The sequence below is a fragment of the Myripristis murdjan genome, chromosome 6, assembly GCF_902150065.1.
Source record: "Myripristis murdjan chromosome 6, fMyrMur1.1, whole genome shotgun sequence".
NCBI classification, from domain to species: domain Eukaryota; kingdom Metazoa; phylum Chordata; class Actinopteri; order Holocentriformes; family Holocentridae; genus Myripristis; species Myripristis murdjan.
In genome coordinates, this window is record NC_043985.1 from 6,874,510 (window position 1) to 6,899,581 (window position 25,072).

Below are 25,072 nucleotides of genomic sequence, written 5' to 3' on the forward strand. Positions count from 1 at the left end.
ATGCACTCAATACCCAGGAATTGTATATAAAATATGCCTTTTTTCAAGTGTTGTGTAAATGATGAAATAAAAAGTGTGATAGTCTTTTTTTAATAGTATTATATTTGTCATTAAAATGTAGCTTTACTGATCTCACTGGGAAAATGTGTTAATAGGAGCAGCAGACGTAGGAGACAGCCGTAGAGGAACAAACTAGAACAGGAACAAAATACAATATGAAATGGCCAATAAAGCAATACAAATAACAAAAGGATTGTTATCTGCTGTGGGGTTACATAAACACTTGGAGTTGGTGTGTGAGAGGCCGACGCCAGCTGATAAGATTAGCGAACACAACTTCAAACAAACAATTGGATCGGAGCGGATCAGAATCAACAAACAGCACAGACTCGGAGTCGCTTTATGCAGAGGGGAGCCGTTCAAAGAGGAAAGGCTCGTTTCAGATTTGGGTTTGCGTGCAGTTCCACACCAGACGGCGTTGTCAGGACAGTTTTACTCAACTGTAGTCTAACCAAACTCCGAGTCTCAGCGGGGTCGGTGATGTAAGTGTGCCACGCTGGAAAAATCCAAATCCGTGGCACATGACAGACTCAAAAGTGAGAATCTAAGGTAATGATGCCGTTGACATTAATCAGTTTTGTGAGGTTGCTTCTTCAAGCAGGAGTAATTCTACACTTGGAGCGTTGTCTTGTATAAAAACTGCTGTTGCATCCCCCAATCTTTTTTTTTTTTTTCTTGTTTTTCTGAAGCTGTCACATGTTTGTCTGATGGAAACTGCAGCTTTTTATAAAACATGTAAAGACTGTCACATTGCTGAAAATGATTACTTCCTCTGAGGGATGTCAGAAAGGAGGACAGCAGCCCTCTTTGTAGTACAACACACACACACACACACACACACACACACACACACACACAGAGGAAGGGAAGTTCAAAGCTCTAATTCGGTCATGAATTCATATTGACTGAAGTGGGCCCTCAAACACAAACACATCATGCACTCATGCCGCCATATGAGTGCACACTCATACACATGCTCACTCAGATGTTCATTTGCTCAGACACACACACACACACACACACACACACTGCAGAAGCATGCTCATCATGAATTTTACCAGCACTCCAGCTGATGTGATTTTAAGACACTGTCTGTGTTTGTGCATGTGTGCCTGTGCATGTATATGTACTGGATGTGTGTGTGTGTGTGAAGGCGTTATATTGATTTTGCAGTAGAGCAAATGCTAAAACTGCTGCAGGATACGCCATGTGACTCCACGCAACCAATGAGTAAGCCGAGTGAATTTGATTGGCCCTAAGCGCCTGATGCATTTGCCCTTTCTGTGTCCCCTGTGGTGGCTCACCATCCCGTGTGTGTGCATCTCTGTGTGTGTGTGTGTGTGTGTGTGTGTGTGTGTGTGTGTGTGTGTGCGTGTGTGTGTGTGTGTGTGACTGTGTTTTACAGGATGGTGCATATGGTGTGAGTAAAGACTGCCATTTCATTACCAAATGTAGGAATCACAGGCACTAATCTGATTAAGCGCAGTCATTATGATGCTAAACACTAACTTTCTCTCTCTCCCTCCCTCTCTCTCGCTCTCTCTCTCCGTCTCTCTCTCTGTTTTTTTACACAGTAATGTGACTTCCATCCCTCCCTCTTCTCTTCTTCTTCATAGTTAACAGCTTAGTCACTGCCTCCACCCAGTGATGGTGAGGATGATGATGCAGATAATGATAGCGATCACATCAGTGACTGTTCTTTTTTTTATATAGTGAAATGAAGAAAGACTACAATAACTGTCTGCTCATTACATAACAGATCGAAACACACACACACACACACACACACACACACGCGCACGCACATTGCACAGTGCAGAGTTCAACATCTCTGCTGACGGCCTGTGCCAGTTAAGACAACATCACACAGACTTGGAGAATACTTTGGAGAAAGTGAAAGTTTCGCTGCAGAGGTCGGTGACGGCGCTCTTCTTCAGTCCTAAATGGAGAATGAAAAATAGATACCACAGACACTGTTCCGCAGATTTATCGCTCGGCTGTTTTCACCTTTCATCTAGCGGGCTGTGTGGTGTTTAAAGTCGGTCCCGCGCTTCAGAGTGATCTGATCTCACTGAAGTTCATCTGGATCGGCCCTGCTTCCTAGATGAATAGTCCTCCTACTTTTTAAAGAAATTTTCCCTCTCACAGGCCCAGAATCCTAAGCCGCCTGTACCACGTCTGGGCAGTTTATAGCTTCCCAACACCTAAAACTAGAGCTTAAACAGCATATCTGATTAGGCAGGGATATGAATATTTTATGTAAATTTTTTTCCTCAGGGTCGGTAAGCAGTTTGTGGCGAGGAGGTCACAGCTCTGCCGACTTTGATTTACCTGGAGGAAATAATTACCGCTCTCATTGAAGGCAACTGCTGGTTTACATAACAGTACAACTTCAGCCCAGTGGACGGGCACAGTGAGCGCGAAACACTGCAGAAATATATTTGCTTAATTGCCACCGATTGTTAGAATTTAAATGTAGCTGCAAATGAAACGTTTTCCAATTAGTGCTGGCCGATGTGGACCAAATCAAATATCATATTTTTGACTGAGTGCGTCGCTATCAATATTGTTGTGATAATGCAGGAATGATGAATGGTGTTTTTGCAAAATTTACAAAATGAGATTTGTGATGAACAGTCATTATTGATGTGGATATGATGACTAAGCAGGAAGAGACAAAGGTTCAGAAAACTGTAATTCAGACAGTACTAATGCTATATCACAATATTATGATATCCAAAATCCCAGATGATACCTAGTCATATATCACAATATCAGTATACTGCATGAATATATTGTCCATCCCTATTTGCAATAGGTGCACATGGATGTTTTATGTTTTTATGTTTTGTTATGCAGCGTATAGGAATATTATATCTGCGGTGCAAACATCTTCCCAGTGTGAGTGACTCTGGTTTCTAAGGCGCTCGGGTCTAACTCCTGTTTGCGTGCACAGAGTGGGCAACACAACAGCTGAAGTCCTGGCTGGGGTCAAATTCAGGATGAGCCTTCAAACTCCAATTACAGATATCTCTGCAAACATGAATAAAAAGAATATTTCAAGCATTGCCATGGAAACAGAGACATACTGCAAAAAAAAATAATTCTGCATGCTAGATAGATTCGATTTAGATTTGATACCATCAGCATATGAGCTTCAACTTAGACCGAATAACACATTTAAAGTCAACAACTCAAAAAAAAAGAAAAAGAAAGAAAGAAAGAACGCCGGCAAACTGACAAAGTGAGATCATTTGAAAACTTCAGGTTTCTTCAACATCACACCTTACATTACCATTCAGGTGAACGAGGTGAATTTTAATATTATTACATTTTAGATCATGTGATCTTGCATACATGAGCCATCATGCAACATATATCACTACCAAACACATTCTTTCTCTGGCTGTTGTTACGTTGATTTAAACCGTATTGGCCAGCACTAATCAGGATTGATCTCTCACACTTACAGTGTTGAAATGAACGCTTGCTGCAGTAACAAATAGCAGACTGAGGAGTAGACATGCTGCTGAGGATATTGTTACCCTACAAAGGGAACTAACCCAGTCCTGCTGGAATAGATTACTGCTGAAAATGTACACCCTAAACCTCCATTTTATTAGTGACTGACACCCAGGGACTGTCAGATATCGGTGGATGATGATAATAAAGATCAAGAATATTACTGAAGAAAATCTGCATTTCTTTAACTGGGCTTACCGTCACTTTAAGGCCACATGATGTGTAACCTAGATAGACCAATGGAAAGTGACAGACAGACAGGCACATGGATACACACACACACATCAGTGAGTGAGTGATGGGGTGAAGGAGGGAGGTAAGCAGCTGCAGCAATACACGGTGAGTTGAAGGCGCGGGGGCCAAGCAGCTATAAATCCTTCGTTCTCCCCGTCAACCCCTTAAGAAGGAAGGGCTGATTAAATTTTCATTCTCTCTCTCTCCCTCTTCCCCTCTCCCTCTCTTTCTTCCTCAGATGCTACAGTAGGAATAAATCCTCGCTGCCTGTCTGTTGGTCTGTTTGGGTGTTGAAACAACCTCCAATGGGCACAAATAAATCACAGACGTAGCGCAAGGCTCTACTCCGGAAATTTCATTTGAACAAATTGATTTTTCTCTCAGCCGTCACAGGTTGGATGATGGTTTCACTGCCCTGGAAGATTTCTGAGAGCCACTGCATTTGAATTAAACTGTGGAACAGCTTGAGACCAGAATCTTTATGCTAAAAATGAATGGTGAAAGCGCACTTGGATGGCAGGGCGAAGGGACTCGTCTCCCCTCTCTGTGGTAAAACGCAGGAAGACACACTCAAGACTCAGACTGTGTGAAGTGTCACGAGGACGGCGGGGGCTCAGGCAAAAAAACAACACACCTCGTTTTTATTTCACTTCATTGCAGCGACATGAAAAAGCATCTTGTTCACAGCTCCTGAGGCAGAGCGAAGAGAGGACAGAAATATCACTCAAGGAGCACAGCTTCTCTTTCACAGAAACACCCACAGTGAGAAGGCAGAGGCTGCAGCCATGACCATACTGCCTGAAAAGCAAAAGGACTTGAATCCAGACTCTCAAAGGGAGAAGTGGGCTCTTCTTTAGCTACATACAGATGTCTATGTATGGCTGCATATCATAAACACTCTGCTTTTATACCTATGAATGGGTGATGATGGCGGATGATGGTGATGATACTGATAATAATGCTGTTGCGACCAAGTGAGTGTCATGCATTTGTCACGTCGCTTTCACAAGAGAAGCTACACCAAAAGTTGAAATCGGAAAAATAACTTCTTGAAGTGTTTTTTTTTTTTTTTCTCTCTTTGCACAATTCCCTTCTGCCTTCTATTTATATTTAACCAATGGCATTTCCCCCCACGTTCTGACAGCCAATCATGAAGCTGATCCTCGCTAGTCCGACTTCAAGGTGAAGATTTCAGTCTGTGCTCTCACCAGAACCAGCGTGTAGACTCCACTGGAAGAGATGTATCACCATTTTCCTTTATAGTGTTCACTGTCCCAGAATGTAATTTCATGATGGGATCTATTCCCTCGAACTGTTTCTGTAAATTCAAATCATGAAACTAGAAGACACTCAGAGAGAGCAGACCTCCGCACCCTGAACAATCCTTCAACTTGCTGCAACAAAATTGATTTCCTCACACTGCAAACATATCCTTACAAGTCTCTATATCTATCTATCTATCTATCTATCTATCTATATATATATATATAGATAGATAGATAGATATAGATATCTTCTGTATCTGCTGGTTGCAAGCCTTCCTTAAAGCTACCCAAACCCATGATGCTATTGGTTTTATGGCTGCAGCATTATATAAAAAAGAAAATATGTAGATGTCTTGTGCATAATTTTATACACATTTGCATGTAATTCAGGTGGACATATTTGGTATCTATGGAAACCTCGGGAGCTCCACTAGGATTTAAAAGAACCTTATGTGGGTTTGAACAAAGCTTTGCCATGCAGCAATGACAAACCCACCATGTCACAGTTATACTATCACTGATGGTACAGTGCTAAAAATAAATTCTCCAACTAATGATGATTTTGACTGATATATATATATATATATATATATATATATATATGTAGAGGGAGAGAGAGAGAGAGAGAGAGAGAGAGAGAGAGAGAGAGAGAGAGAGAGAGAGAGAATTTTGCCCTTGTACTCCCCCACAGTGGATTTGAAATAGAATAATGTAATGACTTTTGAGCTTCTGAAAATGGGCTGACAATGTATAAAACTGGCTGTAATTCCTAAAAGGTTAATGCCATATTTTTGTTCAATCCCTTAAATTAAAGATGAAAGTCTGCACTTCAGTCACGTCTTGATTACTGCATTTCAAATCCACTGCGGTGGAGTACAAGAGCAAAATTATGAATACCGTATCACTGTCCAAGTACTTCTGCACCTACCTGTATATAGACTGTGTAATGGTGCAGTGTATTATTTTTTTCCTCCAAAGGAAGTTGGATGGGTTTGTTAAATCTGTTACCTTTATCAGATAAATGCCGTGAAACAAACAGTCATGTAGTAGGTCGTCACCAGGCGTCACCATCACACTGCGCAGTAACGAGAGGAACGCAGCACAATAATCATTTTATCTCGATTATCTCGGTTTCATAATTGTTGAAGGCCAAAATCGTAATGGAAAATAAACTTTGATTAATCCCCAAGGCCTGGCTAAAACAATTAGTCTGTTATCTGATACAGTTTGATAATCAGTTAAAGGTTTTAGTCAGACAAGCAATTGTGAAACTGTAACTAGCGATTTCTTGGTAATTTTACTTTATAAAACACCAAAACTTTGAATCAATTATCAAAATTCTAATTGATTCATTTTTTGTCGATAAACTAATCATTACAGAACTACCAAAAATCACAATAAACCAGCAATGTTCATCACATATTGTGATGTGCATCTTTTTAGATGTACTCCGTAGAGAAAAGTATGAAGAAATGCTTAATATCATCAGATGATCTCCTCTGACATCATCTGGCTCTCTGTAACCTCTTTTGACCAGACACTGGAGAAATTAGATCAAAGCTCCGCTCGCTCCCCCTCAGGACACACACAACACAGATCCACTGGTCAACACACACACAGTAATTAGAGTGCAGCACCTTTACTGCAATGCTTGACATCTGGTATTGTGCATGCTGTACACACACACACACACACACACACACATGCACAGCACAACACCAAATACACTCTGCCATGCATGTTCTGTAACACACACACACACACACACACACAAAAAAAAAAACATTTGGCATTGTGCACTGTGCAGGCTACATGCTACACCGTGTTCTCTACACACACACACACAGATGTACACACAGATGTACACACTTCACAAACCGCATTGCATGACACTAAACAGCTTCATACAGTGTACTCTGTGCACACTTGAATGCACTTTGAACATGATAGGTGTTCACGTGAAGACACTTTGTACTTCAAAGTGCTTCTCACACGAGACTGTCGGAAAATAATTAACCTTAGCGAACGCGGCGTAAACATTACGTTTTGTGATCGCGCTGCTGAGAGAACATGCAACCTCTTACAATTCCCCCAAAGACTGGAAAAATAAGAACTGTGGCTAATTGGGATTATAAAATCAAATTATCCAAAAAAGATTCTGCCTACCCACATGATTTGTAACAGGGCCCCGCCATGCATAATGTATTTAATGTACAGGCTGGGGAAATATATTTACGATCGAGCTCTGCATCTCCTCCTCTCTCTGACCGTTCCTCTGTCTCTATTCCACGCTCTCTTGTTCTCTCTATCTTTCAGAGTCTCTCTCAATCTCCCTTAAAGAAACACACACACATACACACACACAATTCCAGAAATAGATTGGGTTGAATGTGCATGTGAATGTGGTTGTGTGTGTGTAAAGCAGAAAAGAGGTAAGTGGCATAGCGGCACAGATAAGGACTTCCTTCCACAGATGTTTAGCTTAGGAAAACAGCCTGATTATCTGGTTAGAGTTACAGTAACAGCCCATCTGACACCAGAACCACAGGAGCGGTGCCACTCAAAGCATTAGAGTTCCCCAATTCTTCCTCGTACAGTTTAATAAATGGCGCTGCTTTTCTGCCTAGCAACAGTCAGAGGCGTGAGGGCGCTGCCAGTCTGGACCGTAGAGAAGTTTAATCTGACAGCAGACACCGCTACACACAGTCAGGGTGAGCGTCTGAGGAGGCGGTGGGCCACAGAAAATGACCCATACTCATCCCATTTCTCATTACTGGGACACATCATTAAATTACCATGTAGAGCGAAGACATATGAGTCAGATCCATGTTGTAGATCAGCCACCAGAGGGCTTCTGGTGGCGCCAAAAAACACCCTCACTTGGGTGCTGTTTGGCATCCGTCCTCTGGTAGCTGCTGCTTCAAGCATCATCAAAGCCGCACAACACCAAGCAAACGTCTAAATCAGTGTGAGGTGCTCTATCACAACCAAACTGGATCATCTCAAAAAAAAAAAAAAAAAAAAAAAAAACAGTTAATTGGAAATTTTGTGTGCATGTGTGCATGCTGCTCCATAATCAGACAGAAGCCAAACTGAGAGAATCTCTGTCCTCCCCACCAAGAAGTTTAGTTATGTGCTGAATATGTCAGTATTCATTAAGAATAGGGTTCCACTGGTGATTTTGTTTGTTTGTTTGTTTGTTTTTGTAAGACCAAAGCTGATTCTCATGTTTTTTAACTGAAGCTGAAGATGGCTGATATTTTGTGCCAATATCCAATATGTTTAAATTTTAGAATTACAATTCAATAAATAATGAAACAAACAAGGAAACTATTCCTAGAGTAAATCTCTTTTTCTCTTTTTAATGAAATGACTTAGCAAAATAACAGAAAGAAAAAATGCAAATGCAAAAATAAAAAAAAGGTGCGAAAGACACTCACACTCAGTAATAATAATAATAATAATAATAATAAAAACTTTGGGAAAAAAGAGTTTGAGAATATCATATATATGATCTTTCATATCCAAGAGGGATGATATGGACACATCCATGCATTTATCCCAGGCATTTCTCATCCAGATGCATCGCAATCTGATAAATCAGCCCAACTCTAATTTAGACCAAAGTCTGAATGAAGCTGTTAAGGAGGTTGATTCAGAGTTATTGCACCCAGAATTCAGTGTGCAGATAGTTATTGGTGTGCACTGATGACTCTCTGTAGAAGAGCCTATTACAGACCTACTAAGGCTCTTTTAATTTTCCTAAGCAGCAACAGCATCCAGTCAGCGAGCGGAGGTTTAAAAAATATATATATACTGACAAAAACTGTGAGAAAGGGCAGCAAGAGGGATGGATTTTTATAAAGACCCAAATGTAAAACACCTTTCTGTGACTAACAGCTTGGGATTTGCAGCGGTTACTTTTGAGTTGTGGACATAAATGATTAACTCAGAGATGGACTGCCGGCGCTATGAGTCAACAGAGGATGTTCACTATTGAGACGGGGAGTATTTCACCATGACGCCTTTTGTTCTTCGCAGCCGATTATATCACCATTTACATGATTTTGTCTGCTTAGTCTGCACTGCCTCAGCATGTCTCCAGAAATGTCTTCAGCAGTTCTGGTTTGATGCTCCGCTCTATGTAAAAGCTGCCTTCCATCAAAGCCGCACAGTGTGCTTTTTTTTTTTTTTTTCCCCTCGGTGTGAAGTGCTCCAGCAGTGTATAATCAACCTCAGAGCGGCACGGGGAGGCACAGAGCGGAGAGCAGCCGAGCAGAGCGACGCCAAACAAGCTCTCACCCCCGTGATGCTGGGAACATGCGCAGGGACGATGCAGCAGTCGAGGCCGTCTGCCTCTGGGACCGCATGCGGGGTCTGTGGCCTTGGACATCCCTGCCAGAGCACCCTCTGTTGTCCCATCCTTCCTTCTCCTCTGATCACCTTGACTTTTCGGATAGAGGCACAAAAATAAAGCACGGTGTGAAAAGCAGATGTGTGACGTATTTTAAAGTTGCAGTTTTCCTTGAGGAAGGCCGCATGTTGTCATCTCTCCTCCCCCCTCAGCTGATCAAGTTTCCGCTCCAACTTGTCAATCATCCTGATGAACTGTCTACCTTGAAACAACAGCCGGCATCTGTAAACCTTCCACAGGCACTGAAGACGCGGACAGCGAACACAAGAAATCTGGACTAATTAAATTTTTAAAAAGCTGATCTTCACTGTGTTTTTGAACAGGTTTTGTCTGCCTTCACTGTGTTTTTCTTTTCTACGCAATTGAAGGAAAGTGGTAAGATCTGTTGCTATGACTTCCCTGCTCGGTGGCTGCTGACTTGGTAAGCGCTGACCATGTCCGTGATAATTTCAGCCCTCCATACATTGTGGCCTGCCCTTGGCCTAATTAGTGCCATCCCCAACTACGCAGAAGTCCTTGCACTCTGATTTTCCCATAAATTTCTCCTTAGAAAGCACTTTTTTTCCCCGTGTTGATCAACAATATCACATTCTCTATGGGCTGGCTGTGGCGCGTCACAGGCATTAAATACTGAGTGAAATATTCAAAGCCGAGATGCCACTGTTTTATGGCTGCAGCATCACTTCACACGGAATATATCTACATGTCTTGTGCGTCATTTCATACACATTTTCCCTGTAATTCAACTGAACATGTTTGGTGTCTTTGGAAACCTAGAGATCTCCGCTGGAATTTAAAATAAATGTATGTGGGTTTGAATAAAGCTCAGCTGCAAACAAGCTCACGGATGTGACAGGCAGGGTTAAAATGGTAAGGCATGAACAAATAAAGTGAATGACACATATAGACTGATGATACATGGTATATTCTATTTATTCTCTATTTTTCTAACATGAAACAAGTTGCATAGTTGAAGCTTTGAGCCTTGCGCTTGGTTAATGAAATATTTAGTGGTATAATCTGAGGGCTAGGACTTGTTGCATAGCGCAAGTGTCAAGAAACATACTGGAAAATATATTCCCATGTCTCATCTTTGATGTTACTGTATTGCTGCCTATGGATCATTGGAGCATCTTTTATCAAGAACCAAAGGCAGACATGAGCTTTTTTACTGCATTTCTTCAGCACTTTGGTCAAAGGCATTGTATGAGACATGCTTTGACATAAAATAAATAGAGCAGAAGTGAACAGTAACTTAGGAAGCCCGTTGGATTGAATCGTCTAAATGTTATTTACTTGACTGCTGAGGAGGACACAGTGGAGCGTGTGTTACTGTTCATTCAATTTGTCTGGGTTTCTAAATCAATGAACTGAGGGATCGCGAGCGAGTGAGAATTCCTGCGAAGCCGAGCAGTTGGAAGCTAACATCAAATAAAGCAGGTTCCAACACAGCAAACACTCCCGTCTGTCAACCTGCATCAAAGTTTTCAGAGGTATTGCATCTCCATGGCAGGCTCCATTCGGAGTGGCATACATAAAACAGGAGCTCGGTGCTTAAGTGCATCAAAGCCTTTATGGAATTCACTAATCCACTAAAAATGGTCATATATAGGCTAATACAGGAAAAAAAAACTCACAAATTTCATTGAGCTCTACAGAAGAAAGCACTCATTGGCTTTAATGCAAGCTCAGAGGTAGAGTATCGCACAACAATGATATGGAGCTACAGTTTTCATATTAGCTATAGTTGCCAAATGATCCAAAATTAACAGTGATGCAATTCCTCTGAGTCTCATCCGGCTCCCCGAAGAGATGTGTGTGATCGTCTAGAAGCATGCATAAAACAACAGCTTAACACCAGTCTTGACTTTGAGAGAAAGTCAGCTGCAGTTTTATCCACCCCTCAGCCGTGCAATCACATTGAAATCCAGCCTCAGCGAGGGGCCCCGGTTTGACTGATTACCGTTGCATCACCTTTTCCTTCTGTTTTTCTCTTCCTTTCTCTCACAGAAATGACACTAAATAAGCCCAAGTAAAATATTACAAAAGTGCATGTGCAAACGGTAACAGAGATATAAACAGGTTGGTCCAGAACACATCTAACATTATTCATCATCATACTGTAGAAACACAAGTAGATGGTGGACGTCCCATTGGTGGATCTGCCATCACAAATGCATGCTGTGTAGCTGAGCTTTGTTCAAACCCACAGATCTTATTTATTTCTCTCTTCTCTTTATTTTAAATTCTAATGGAGATCCCAAAGTTTCCAAAGTTATTAAATATGTCCTGTTGAATTACAAGGAAACGTGGATAAAATGATGCACAAGACATCTAGATATTTTCTGTTAGAGGTGATGCTGCACCCATGAAACAACGGCCGCAGCATTACCCATTTTGCGTTTGAATATTTGGCTCAGTAGAAGTTTGATGTAGCTTGACTGAAACCCTGCAACCAGCAGTTACATAGTAGGTGTGGGACACTGTTGTACAATATGGAGATATACTTTTATTCAAATGTTAAAGTTACTTAAGGGGAAATTTCAGGGAAAATCAGGGTTTAAGGGATTTAGAAAAAACAGGTGTCCGGTGGATCCATGTCACACGAGCTCTGGTGGATTTATTGGGACTTACTGGAAAGGAGCAGACCCCTTGTGGACGAGAACTAACTCCTCCAGGCTTCACCTTCTCTCCTCTCTCAGACACATTATAATATCATGATAATGTGGTCCCTTTTCCAGCCTTTTGAAACAAAGCAACCGCATGCCATATCTCATTTCTAGAAGGCCTCACCATTGCTGATTCCCTCTCTGTAATTTCTAAAGTTCGACTGTATTGAATGAATGCAAAAAAAGAAAAAAGAAAGAAGAACTGTTTTAAAACTTTGAAAGAGAGCGGACTGCAGGTTCAGGTCTGTAGCCGATTGCAGCGCTCAGAGGCCGAAGACATGCGGACAGGAAGCAGGCTATGCTGAACCTAATCAGCAAAATCAATCAGTGTAATTGGTGGCAGCATATAAATGATGATCAGCAACAGATTTATCAATGACTCTGTGGTCAGACGTTCAATCCATTGCTGTCCCTCCCAGCTCATTAGATTGCGGTGGTTGGCTGAGGACTGGCCCTTCCACTGTAAGGCCAAGAGAGCAAGTATTGGTCATCCATCATGAATAATGCAAGCCCACTTCAGGCCAATCCAAAACAAGATGCATCATCGCTCCATCAGAGCTGGACTAGTAGTGTAACTGTAAATGCCTTTCAAAGTTTTGACCTTTAATTAAAGTGCCCCTATCAGGCCAACTGCTGTAATTACTGTGATGCCAGAACATTTGCCAAAATTAATCACTCCAGTGTTCATCAAAAAAGGTGTCTGAGTGGTGTCTGAGATATCAAGTTTCAGTTAAAAAAAAAAAAAAAAAAAAAAAAAAAAAAATTGGACAATCAATCAAAACGTCCCCAGCAGTTTTAAAACTTAAACATGCTGGAACACAATATGAAGCACCGTCCCTGCAAGCTGTGTTCAGATCAAACCCATAGTGCCTGAGATATCAGCCAGTAAGTAAAATGTGGGTGAGTGGGAAGTTGGCTCAATAGCACAGTCATTGTGCTATTTTATGTCCTTTTATTTGTGTGGTGTATCATGACTAAAGATTCATTTGTTACTTTTGTTAATTATAGACGTATGTGTTAACTGCTGTCATAGCACTGTGGGTTTGTTCTTGTGGCACAAAACACAAATGTTCTATATAAGTTATCTGGTACAAAAAAGGGGGAAAATAACATTACAGAGGTCACAGAGGCAACTATAAATTTGAGGAGTCAAATAATTGCGGTGTGTGCCGAGGAGCGCAGGCTTGACCAGGGCCCAGGAAAAAATCTGGAGCCACAGGAGCTGGAAGCAGAAGGCTTGAGTTCCGTTCAAACTCTGCTAATCGCACAGTGCTTCACAAAGCCTTTCATCTCAAACAGTGTGTCATCTGACGCTGATTATTGGGCAACAGACTCTAACCTGGCACTTACTCAGATGTTATTTCAATCCTTGACTGACAAACACAGACACACAGTGAGAAAAGCACTAGCTGCGGATCTGTTCCCATGGTAACACAGCTCAATAGATCTCCGCTATTGACTGAGGATGAGAATCTCTGCAGACCTATTAAAGAAAACACCTACACACACACACACACACACACACACACGCACACACACAAATACACACACACACACACACACACACATACACACATATGTGCACGAAGATATGAATGTGCATACGTACACACATACATACAACAATGACACATCAGGAGTTTACACACATGCACAAACACACATTGAGACCTTTGACCCCCGGCTACTCATCAGCCTCCAAAGCTCTTTTGTTTTTTTATGAATGGAAAAAGAAGAAAGCAAAAATACAACGGGCATTTTTTTCTCTCCCGAAACATTTGACACAGCTGAACGCTCGAGTAACCAGGTAAGCAGGAAGAGAGGGTCCGATCTCCCCAAGCTATGCTATGGTAACGCTCGCTTTCAAGTGGCACAGCAGATATAAAAGAGGATATGTTGAGAGTGAGTGGGCGATTTGCTGAGATTTAATAGGCGGGAGGATGGGCAAAGAAAGTGCTGTTTCCTCTTTATTTTGGCAATTTCCTCTATCTCCATGTTCATTCTGAGATCTATACTTAACAAGTGTGAGTGCTTTTGACAAATTTGTGCTCATCAGTCGTGTGCAGTCTCCCTTTATTTTCCTCAAATGGCACCCTGGGGAGTAGTGGTGTGTGTGCTGGCTAGAAGATCCACTATTCCATTATTTTGCCATTCCGGACTTAATAAAAGGTTGGCAAGGTGGTGCTAAGTGAACATCTCCCTCAATGTGGATAGGAATTCATGACACATTGAGATGCGGCCATTACAGTGGAGCAAAGAGAAAGTCAATTCACACAACTTTACTGTTCATTAGCAAAGTGCAGAAAATGTACTAAAATGAAAAACAAAATCACTGCCTTACATGTCATTTCATTTTTACCCTGACAAGCAATTAGAGGGAGTTTGCTTTTAATGGTGGAATGGTGAAATCGCATCGGAATTGTATGCAAGCTGCCTTTAAATGCAATCCACTGCACTCAGCTGTACTTCATTTCATTGTGTGATGCTTGTAACTCAACTATAGCCTTCATTGCATTTCAATCTAAACAATGCAGCAATCAAGCCAAAATGGAAAGTAATTGCTGTTCAGTCACAGTCTCCTATCAACTTGAGGATGTAGTTGAGGCGCCTCACATATTTTGGTATATTTTTTGCTCGTCACTGTTGAAAAGTAATTTTGTGTGCATTGCATTTCTTGTTGTTGCACTGTAATTACTGTGTTTAAATGAGGCATGAATACCACTGACTCTCTGCTGACTCGCCCACTGCTACCCAGTGGGCAAGTCAGCCAGCCTGTGATAGCCTAACTAGCCACACAAACGGCCAGAGAGTCAATCAGCCAACCATGAAAGTCACTCATACAGCAGATTAGTCAAACAACCTGCCAGTTCTCCATCCATCAAGCCAGTGACAGTCAAACAGCCAGCCAATCAGCCAGTAAATATGCCAGCCAACAGCCACAAGATGACACTGTACTAACTGACTGGAAATGAAAACTTGGTGGAAATGTTGTGCCATGCTGCAAAAAGAGGACAGCTGACAAAGGCTGACAAGGCATGATCAGGACCATAATTAAAATTTCCACCCATGTTTTATACTTAAATTGATCAAAGAGAAATGAAAAACAGCGGCCCCTGGAGGCTGATTGGGGCAGAAGGACAAGCAGCCAGGTGAGTCGTCAAGTCAGCTGGATGGAAAGCTATCCTGAGTGTTCTAAGATAAATGAAAAGATGTAATGATTTAACACAGAAAATTGAAACGAATAATAATAATAATAATAATGAATTAAAGCTAAGAGTCAAAGCAATAAAACCTCACTCAGCAAATAATAAAAAAAAAAACTTCTCATAGCTGCTATTTTTGTGTTTTCCTCGGTTGGCTGTGCGGCCACATAGATCATCCATCATTTATTCGCGCCGACTGCGAAACGATTTCCCTCCGGATCAGTCCGAGGTTGCCGACCTCAGGGCTCAATGCCCCATGTATGAATAAAAAGTTCCCTTTGCGTCCTTAACGCAAAGAAATAGCGGAAACGGCCGCCGTGTCCTGTGTTGTGGCGGCGAGGCGCAGCGCTGCGGTCCCGGTGCGCTCCGGACCAACACAACACTGACTGACAGCAGGACTGCGCGTTTGGGGACGTGACATCAGTTAGGGGCCTGAACACATGACCTAAATTACATAAAATACTCATTCAAAATATTATTCGCCCAGTATAGCCTAAGTCGTCTCAGTTAATATAGCCTATAGGTATATATAAATAGATAGATGTGTGTGTGTACATAGGTGGATAGATAGATGTGTGTGTGTGTGTGTGTGTGTGTGTGTGTGTGTACCTAGCCTATATATATATATATATATATATATATATATATATATATATATATATATATTAGCACCAGAGGATAGATACCACCAGAACAGCTCCAGACGCACTGCAATATTTCCATTTCTGCCATGAAGGTCCGCTGTTGTTCGTTATTGGTTATCATTTAAACCTAACAAGTTATGATCTGCTCATTCAGATAATCCTCCTCCTCTGTGGCCAGAACAGAAATAAGGGACATTAATAACAAGGTAGCCTGCAAGCCTGGCATAGCAATAAGCCTACAATTTACAATATGTGATCAATACAGTGAATAGAGCACCATAATCACGGGTCACGTAGGCCTCGGTAGTGGAGTATTTATGTGATAGACCATTAAGCCACTCTTACAGGTTGGATAACAGCGCACATCATCGGGGGTGTCTTACCCTCGGCGGCTACGGAGCCCTGCATCATCAGCATCAGCACCGCGCCGATGGTCAGAAAACACCGAGCCAGCATCCCATCCAGCGCCCGCTTCCTCTTCTCGTTTCTCGGCGAGCACACGGCCACCATCCCGGCATCCAGGGTCCATGCCGTCGGGGAGAAAGAGCGGGGGGCTTCTTTGTTTATCCCTCCATCCCCGGGGCCGCTGCCGCTGCTGGAGAGGAGCGCATGTTTGGGAGCCATTGGTCAACCAGTTAATCCTGAATGGAAATCATCTAACGGCGCTGCTCTGGTGAAAGACATCCGATCAACCTGCCCCCGGTGCGGACAAGCGGGGCTCTGCTCTCCATGAGCCTACCGGGAGGCTGTCGGCGTCGGGATGGAAACAAAGACTATTTCTTCTCTCTCGGTTACGCTTCTCCGTATATGTGTGTGTGTGTGTGTGTGTGTGTGTGTGAGAGAGAGAGAGAGAGAGAGAGAGAGAGAGAGAGAGAGAGAGAGAGAGAGAGAGAGAGAGAGAGAGAGAGAGAAGTGTGAAGTCCTTACTGCGGCCGCAAGGCGCTCTCGATCTACTGGGAGCTGCGTCAAGACACACACGCGTGCGGGCGGGCGCGTGCACACACGCACACACAGGTGGCCACAATACCGGGAAATGGGTGACGCTGGCTTCAAAATAAAAGCGAGAGTTTTTTGATAGAGGCTGTATTTTGATAGAGGCTGTATTTTTAATGGTGTTAGCTACCTTTTCACTTGTCGTCTGCTGGAGCTCACTGAGGCTCAGCTCAACCAATTACATGATTTCTGCTTCCAACAACAAATGTTTATTGGCTGCTTATTGCTCTATTGGCTGCTGAGCTTGTCACCATGCCCTTAATTGTCCGTTGACAAATCAGATTTTTTTTCTTCCTTTTCTTATGTATTTATTTATTTATTTATTAGTTTTGTTTTGGCTAAGCCATCCAGTGCTAATTTTAAAATATGGTGTAGGCTATATAGGTATACTTTTTACATATGCTCATGTTTTTATCTCTGTATTTATTGTTATAATGTTTTGGTAGGATTAATGCACATAGGCTATTTATACTTAATTCACATAAAGCACATAGCCTACTTTTTTTGCACAAATAAAAATAATGCACATATTTTTGTATTTCCCATTTCTTTTTCTATTTCTTATCATTTCACTCATGCTTTTAATATATTCTTCGCTTGAGAATTTGAGCACATGCAGCTGGGTCAACTTCCCTTCGGAGATCAATAAAAATCTTTTTGATTCTGATCCTGATTCTGAGACACTCCCTCTTTAGGAAATGACATGCACCAGCCACCCTGATAGCCTAACATGGCAATTTTCGTGTTTACTTCTTGGCTCCACTACACCTTTTCCACAGCAGCCGTTCTGATATGAAACAGCAGGTAGCCTAAACGCAGGTGTTAGGCCTACTGATGACATTAATTACAGGTTTGTTTGTTTTTTTGTTGTTGTTTTTTTTTTTTTTTTTTTTTTTTGGTTTGTTTTGTTTTTTCCAGTTAGGTTATGTGGGCCATGGCAAACCAATCAAACACAGACAAGCACAGGTGTTTGATGTGTTTGATCAATGTTCAAAAACTCTGTAAGACAACTGCCAACACAGCTCATTCTCTGTTGTGTGACAGTGTGAGGTCTGGTATTGTTCAGGCTGGTTACTGGAAAAGGCTCTGGTCCAATTACACGGACAGAGCCTCAATTAATGCCATTATGAACACCTGTGTTTAGCTTCTGTTTCGTTTCAAAATGGTTGCTGTGAAGAAAGATCAATAGCAACCCTTGGATTTTGTTTCCGGAATGTATTTATGTTGTTTCTGTTGCTCCCAAGGGCTTGGTGATTCATTTCTTCATGGTCAATATTTCGCTTTTGTCTTAAAGGGAAACTGCCGAACTTCTGGTCTTGTCCCGACTAACCGTGTATGTCTTGACAACCTGTCCGGTGTTATAGTGGTAATAATGTCAGCAACAGACTGGCCACAGTAGTCCGGTTAATTATTTTAGCTCCAAAGGCGCAGATGTGGCTCCAGCCGACTCTGCTTGTCCTTCCCTCCGTGTGAATCCACCGTGCAGCCCGCTGGATCCCTGCAGGACCTCCAGTCAGGGCAGTGACGCCAGAGCTGCTCTGCTGTAAAATGTGTTATTTGGCAGCTCCAACTACGGCAGGAGCAAGGCGGCCCCTGGTGGGTGCTGAGGGCACAAACACAATTATATGACCATCTATTAAAACAAAACAAAACTAAGAAATATTGGTGGAGTGGGGAGGTTAAAACAGGCATCCCTTTTGATATTGTCCCATTGTGCACATTGTCTGATGAAGGAAACAACGGGCTAATGAAATTACACTGTGCTTTGATTTGCTGTTGAAGTGCTGGAGCAGCCTCAGGGACTCATTTACAGCACACAGCACTGCATGTGCATGTAACTGCCTCCAAGTGTCAGCAGCCACCTCACAGCAGCTTTTAGTGGCCAGTCGACAGCAGCCCAATGTGCTTGACACAAAATGTCCAAGTGTTTGTCAATTCAACAGTACAGACTGGCCCTAACAGCACTGATCTGTATGCATTTAGAAGGCAGTGTTGTGTTGTGGTTGACCATCTATCCCCTGATGTAAAGTAATCGAATGTCAACATGCTCTCTTTCTATTTCCAGGTAAAACACAGTTGGACCGAACACCTTGGGCATTTTTCTTCATGAGGATTGAGCAGTACAATATCAGATGTGGCAGTTTTGTTCGTCTTTGATCAGCGATAGTCTTCCACAATTTCCAGCGTTCAAAATTTAAATTCAATTCAAAATATTCACTTTTTTGGTCAATAGAATGCATGGATTAGGATGCTGAAAATTCATCACTTTTTTTTTTGTATAAATTTTGTTCAAGTTTTAAAATGTCCAGTGTCTTTCCTACATTTGTTTTGTACTTTTCAGTTTTTTATATCCTTAATGCTTTTTTATACTTGTTTCTTTTTTTTTTGCATAAATCTTTTTTTTTTTTTTTTTTTACAATGGAAGTCTATGGACAGAATATTTAAACCATGCCCTGTTTAAACTTCTTCCTCATACTTTAAGTTACCGACTTCATCCAGACTTTAAACAGGTCAGGAGTTGTACAGCTTTTTGTTTTCTTTTCTAGTTTTGGGGATTTTGCCTTTTGAGTTTGATGCACTTTTTATAAGTCAGAATGGGGTGGAAAGATAAATACACAAGAAACACAAAACTGTTCAGCTACATCTCCTCTATCCTTTGATATCAATATCTTTGTGATACCATATCTTTGAATTATTGCACCATCTGATGCAGCTGTACCTTCCCCTCTCAACCTTTCTATACACTCATCTTCAGCAGCTTCCTACTTGCTCACAGTTTCCCCGGAAACTGCACGTTTGTAGTGTAATTATGGTATTTTCCATGAAAAAAAAAAAAAACTCACTTGAAAGCATATAATTTCTGATTTGATTACACTGTACCTCCAAGACAAAGAACACACAATCAAACCGTGTTTTTTAGAAACCATGGCTCAGACTGTTAATTCAGTGATGGCTTTTAGTATTTTACTGCTCATTGTAGCCCTTTAACTTAAGGAGGCTACTCTTATATACAAATTAAGGGATACTCACACAAAGGCGCCTGTCTTATTAATTTCCAAAGACTTAATTAGCAATCATTTAACCCTCAAACTATTGGCAATGGTACAAAAAAAAAAAAAAAAAACTAAATACATTTATGTTTTGCTTTATTGATTGCTGCTACAGCCCAGGACACTGCCTTCTCTGCTCTTTCATGCTCACAATGAAGAAGAAACACAATGACTGAAGCAAAAGATCTTTTTTTTTTAATTCAAAGTGAATCTTGACATAGTACACCATCAATTCATACTTTGACACTCACCAATAAGAGTCACCAAGAAGGAACCCGCTTTTTGTGACAAAGTACATAAGGCTTGGTCACATTGAAACTCACTGAGAACTAGAGGGGGGAAAGAAACGACTGCAAACTGGTAAGACACACATTATAACATCCAAACAATAATCATTTTTCCCAGTCCTCATATTGTTGTATATTGCACAGTGCAGTTGCTACATGTCAAACTAGTGTAGCATTTAAGGAAAAAAAAAAAAATCAAAAAACAATAATCATAAAGCCACACAATCTACATACATTTAGAACAGTAACAGTTTAAATTTAGCAAACACATCTACATATTTGTGTCTGAATATATTAAATGTCAACCCGATATTTATTAAAATGTGGTGTACAAATTCTACCTAAAAGGTGTCATAGGAATCAGATTGAACCTCTTCAGCCCAGTACCCAAATGAGATGCAATTGATTAGTACTTTTGTCATGTGGAGACCCCAAAAAGAGCAGGCCGGCAGCCCATTTGGGGTCCAGAGCCTGAGTTCAAGAAACCAGGCTGTAGCCTGTTGTCTGCAACAGTCAAACTAGTTTCATTTCCTCTTAGTATTGTCACATCATAGCATTATTGGTGTTTCACAACAAAGGATCAGTACAGAAAGCCTAATGAAGGCACTCCATGACTGAGGGGGTTAATTTTTGTCACTTCCTGGATGTATTTGTAGAAATGTCCTCAGGCCTGCTTTGTTACTTAACTTTAGGCTGCTGGGCAACATGTGCTTGTTGAGATTTAATATCTGGGACTGTCTGACCCTCTAGTGACTTTGATGATGCAACTCTCAGTGTAAGGCTGCGGGGAGGCAAGATTATTTCTGGCGAGATCCTAAGCAATCAACCCAAAGTGGTGGGGGATTATGGTTTAGCACATCACTGCGGCAATGATAAAGTGTGTACATCTCATCACAGGTGCTGAGCTGACAGAAAGAAAAGGTACAAAAACATGGGAATCGACAGAGGATGCACACCACAGGATTAAAATGAACAGAATCTGTTTTGTCCTTTTTCAAAATCAACATTCTTGAAGTAAAGATTTTGGTGCCATGACGCAGCGGCACACGGCTGTTCTATCCATTGTAATTCTAGGCCGCACTCCCAAGCTCAACAGTGCACACTCCCTTGCTCCTGTCTGGTTTGTCTAAGGATCGGGGATCGTCAACACAGTAGCATAATCAGACGAGTACACATAATACACCCATTACTTAAGCAACATAGCGAAACCATTATACTATAATACAACAGGGCAGATGCAGTATGAGGAGGGGACAACTTTGGACCTAAACTTTGAGATAAAGCGTTTTGAAATACCTCGCGACTGAAACACATGCTGTCTACCTATGGTAGGAGCTGCACACAAGAAATCCTATCGACATTTCAATCAAATAACACAAGAGACCTCGGTGTAGCTGTCACAAATGCAACAAAAACGATTACTATGTCACATTTGCAAACCGAAAAAAAAAAAAAAAATCGGACTTTTTGAGCTCCACAAATACATTCACGGTGTGAGAATAAAGCTTTGCATTTGTGTATATCCAGGCCCTATGTTTGAGTACTGCACGGTGTTCTTGGTGAGCAAAATGAACGTTCCCTGACTTGTACTTTCTTAGGATTCGGTAAAAAAGAGATTGTTGTCAGACCTCATTTCAGTCTAATAAACCAACAACTTTGGGGTTTTAGTGATCTGAAAATGGGAGCTGATCCCCTTAGAAAGAACTAGTCTACAAATTTCCGACTGCTTTGATATCAATGCAAGACATCATCTGTCAGCCACTTGGTTGAAGAGAAGGCACTAGTTGTACAGTACGAAGAGTTGCAAATACAGTCCAATGACAGAACAAAACAAAACGACAAAAAAAGATATCAGAAGAAAACCAGAAAAAGAAACATATCCATGACACATCGGTTACAGAATCCAAGGGTGAACCCAACCTATGTTTCAAGATGAAATACTGATGCTAAATGCACGTGCACAAAAAACACACACCAAAACGCAAAAGGATTAAAAATAAGAAAACTCATACTTCCATTACAGCAGTTTACAATCACTTAAAAACAACAAAGCCAATATACAGAGGCACTAGCATATAGGAATACCATTCAATATACTCTATGATCAAAATAAACCCACTTCTATTGTATCTAGTCATCAGAACTACAATACAAATGTAAGAATGCAAGGTAGGAACAAGATTAGTCCTCTAAATTCACAGCTACGGAAGTGGCAGATAATCAGTACATAGCAGCTTATAATCTATACATTCCAAATACAATTTGCCAAACAAAGCTAAGAAAAATAAAACCTCAACCTCAATTTTTTTTTTTTTTTTTTTTAAAATAGAGATCTCACAATATATTCCAATAGATGACAACTGCAACAGTATGCTGGAGGTGAAAAGGAGAAATAGTAGTGACCATGCTTCAGAAATGATTAATGAACAGTCTTTGGTGCTGATTGGAGTAAAATACCAGCTGATATGACAGATAAAATGAAGGAGCTCTATTACACACTAGGATTTAAAAAAAAAAAAAAAAAAAAAAACCCACACACACACACGCGCTCACACACAGACAAAAACCAAAATCAAGGCTATGCATCCACCCTGAAGGAATGTATCAAAACTGACAAACAAGCATCAACACATGGAGAGAGGCTTGTCTCACATGGATATTTGAAAACAGTTACCGATACAACTCTAACACTCAACAGCCCAGCAATGACACTGCAGGTTGCTAGATCGTTTAAAACACTGAGAAGCATTTTTGAAAGGAGAAACAGAAAACATTCCATCTCTTTGTTTAGTCTATGCCACACCCAAAAATGTTAATCTTACACATAAAACGCATTAATGCAAGAATAGCCTAAATGGAAAAAACACAGCAACCCAGAGGCTATCTAGATTGTATTGCAGTTACAGTAAACAGTGACAATACTGTTATGAATTAAGTACTATAGTGAATACAAATCGATTATCAAAATATCAAATCACTCTTTATTCACATAAAAAGCTCATTCAGTCAAAGCCCTAAATGTGCAGCCTCTAGCTAAAGTAAATCCATACTCTGAGTTAGAAAGCAAACTGAAGTCCAACATTTGCCCAAAATTAAAAACCACAAGCATAATCCTTGGGTCTATCCGCTAAGCCCAATGTATTCAAGAGTGTGACGTTCAAGTGCTGCAAGCCCATTTACATTTACAATCGATAAACTCCTGAAGTTCATGTCACAGAGTTTGTTGTTAAGGCACTAGAAGATAGCGGCAGCAGCGAGTCTGCCTGAAACAAAAAGAGGAACGTTAACTCCTTGTTAATACAGACTGGGATGGCTTAACAAACAGGTCTGACAGGCTAGCACAAGCTACAAGGCAACAGAGATAAAGGGAAGGGAAGGCTGAGCGACCTGACAGAAAGGAAAAAGAAAAAAAAAAAAAAATCAAATTCAAATCCCAGCCTTTATCATCTTGTATTCTGAGCAATACAGAAACAACATAGGAGGTAATGTGCAAAGGACACATTCTTAATTTAACTTCCTAATCATCATTTTTCATTAATTCATTTACTCTCATTTACTATTATGACGCTCTCTTATAAAGCTTTGCAGTTTTGAACCAATCATATTTCCCACTGGCTGACAGGATTTTGCAGGAAGTCTTTCGGAGCCCACGTCACTCTGACTCAATTAATCGCACTCACGACTCCAGATGTGACCCAGAGGTTGTGAACTTCAGTATCACGTTTGTCCTCACACTACCACAAATCATCATTACCATCTTCGGCGTCGTTATTCGATTACTCATTTCTTGTTCCCCTGTAAAGCACTGCTATCAATCCCTCTCTCGTTGACCACCTATTCCTTGTCTTCGTCATCACAAATGTCCGCTGTGTGCTCTGCTGCTGGTTCTGCCCGCCCACGTCCCGGCCCCAGTCCACTTCCCGTTCCCCTTTCTCAGCAGGAGGCAGTGCTGCTGCCCTGCCCGGCTCCTCAGATGTAGGAGAACTGGTGGTGGTGGCTGAGCTTGGTGGGACTGAGCGGAAAGCCGGTGTAGGCAGCCGGCGAGGCCATGTAAGGGTGAGGCGGCGGCGGCGGAGGGGGGAAGGGGGGCTCGAACTGGTGGGGGTGCGGGGGGTAGCCAGGCTGGTGATGGGGGTGAATGGTCGGGGAAGGCAGGAGCCTGTGCGGGTGGGGAGGCGGGTGCCCTGGGTACTGCGGGTGGGTGCCGATGCCCAGGGTCACCTGGTGAACTATGGCGCCGCCTTGGGGATGGGAGAGGCCATAGCTGGGCTGGAGGAGAGCTGGAGGAGGCGGGCGAGAGGGCAGGATGGGGTGGGGGTGGGGGTGGTGGGGAGCGGTGGTGAGGGGCCCTGTGGGGGGGTAAGACAGCAGGGTATGAGCGGGCAGGCCCTGGGTGTGTGTGTGAGGGCCAGTGGAGCTGTGCGTGGGGCTGCTGTGCGGCAGATGTGTGAATGTGTGCGTGTGAACAGTAGGGGGGATGTAGGCGTGAGGCCGCAGCGGGCCATAGTTGCCGTTCCACTCTTTGCTGCTGTGGTTTGAACCGTACGGCTGCACCTGAGAGAGACACACAAAGCAAAACAGCAGCTGCTTAAAGAACTGTCAGAGCCTCTGTTGGGTGTTTGTTAAAAGGTGCAACTCATCATCTGAACAGGAGCATTCAAACCAAACCAAACAAAAAAACAGACTGGAGACGTTTTACCAGAGTTGTTGCTACAGGAGCTGACATTAGGA

At 41.9% G+C, this 25,072-nt stretch overlaps 2 protein-coding genes across 3 annotated transcripts in view; both read right to left on the reverse strand.

Annotated features, from left to right (window-relative positions):
* The window catches only part of kiaa1549la (KIAA1549-like a), a 99,771-nt gene extending 82,902 nt beyond the window's left edge, over positions 1-16,869 (reverse strand). Inside the window, exon 1 of the mRNA XM_030054127.1 lies at positions 16,395-16,869. Coding sequence (XP_029909987.1) covers positions 16,395-16,635 — 241 coding nt within the window. The 5' untranslated portion in view covers positions 16,636-16,869. The remainder of the gene's footprint in view (positions 1-16,394) is intronic.
* Positions 16,870-20,227: 3,358 nt separating this feature from the next.
* Positions 20,228-25,072, reverse strand: part of hipk3a (homeodomain interacting protein kinase 3a) — a 41,583-nt gene continuing 36,738 nt past the window's right edge. For both annotated transcript variants that reach the window (XM_030053120.1, XM_030053119.1), the window contains exon 18: positions 20,228-24,895. In XM_030053120.1, the coding sequence (XP_029908980.1) occupies positions 24,311-24,895 (585 nt within the window). In that variant the 3' untranslated portion in view covers positions 20,228-24,310. The remainder of the gene's footprint in view (positions 24,896-25,072) is intronic.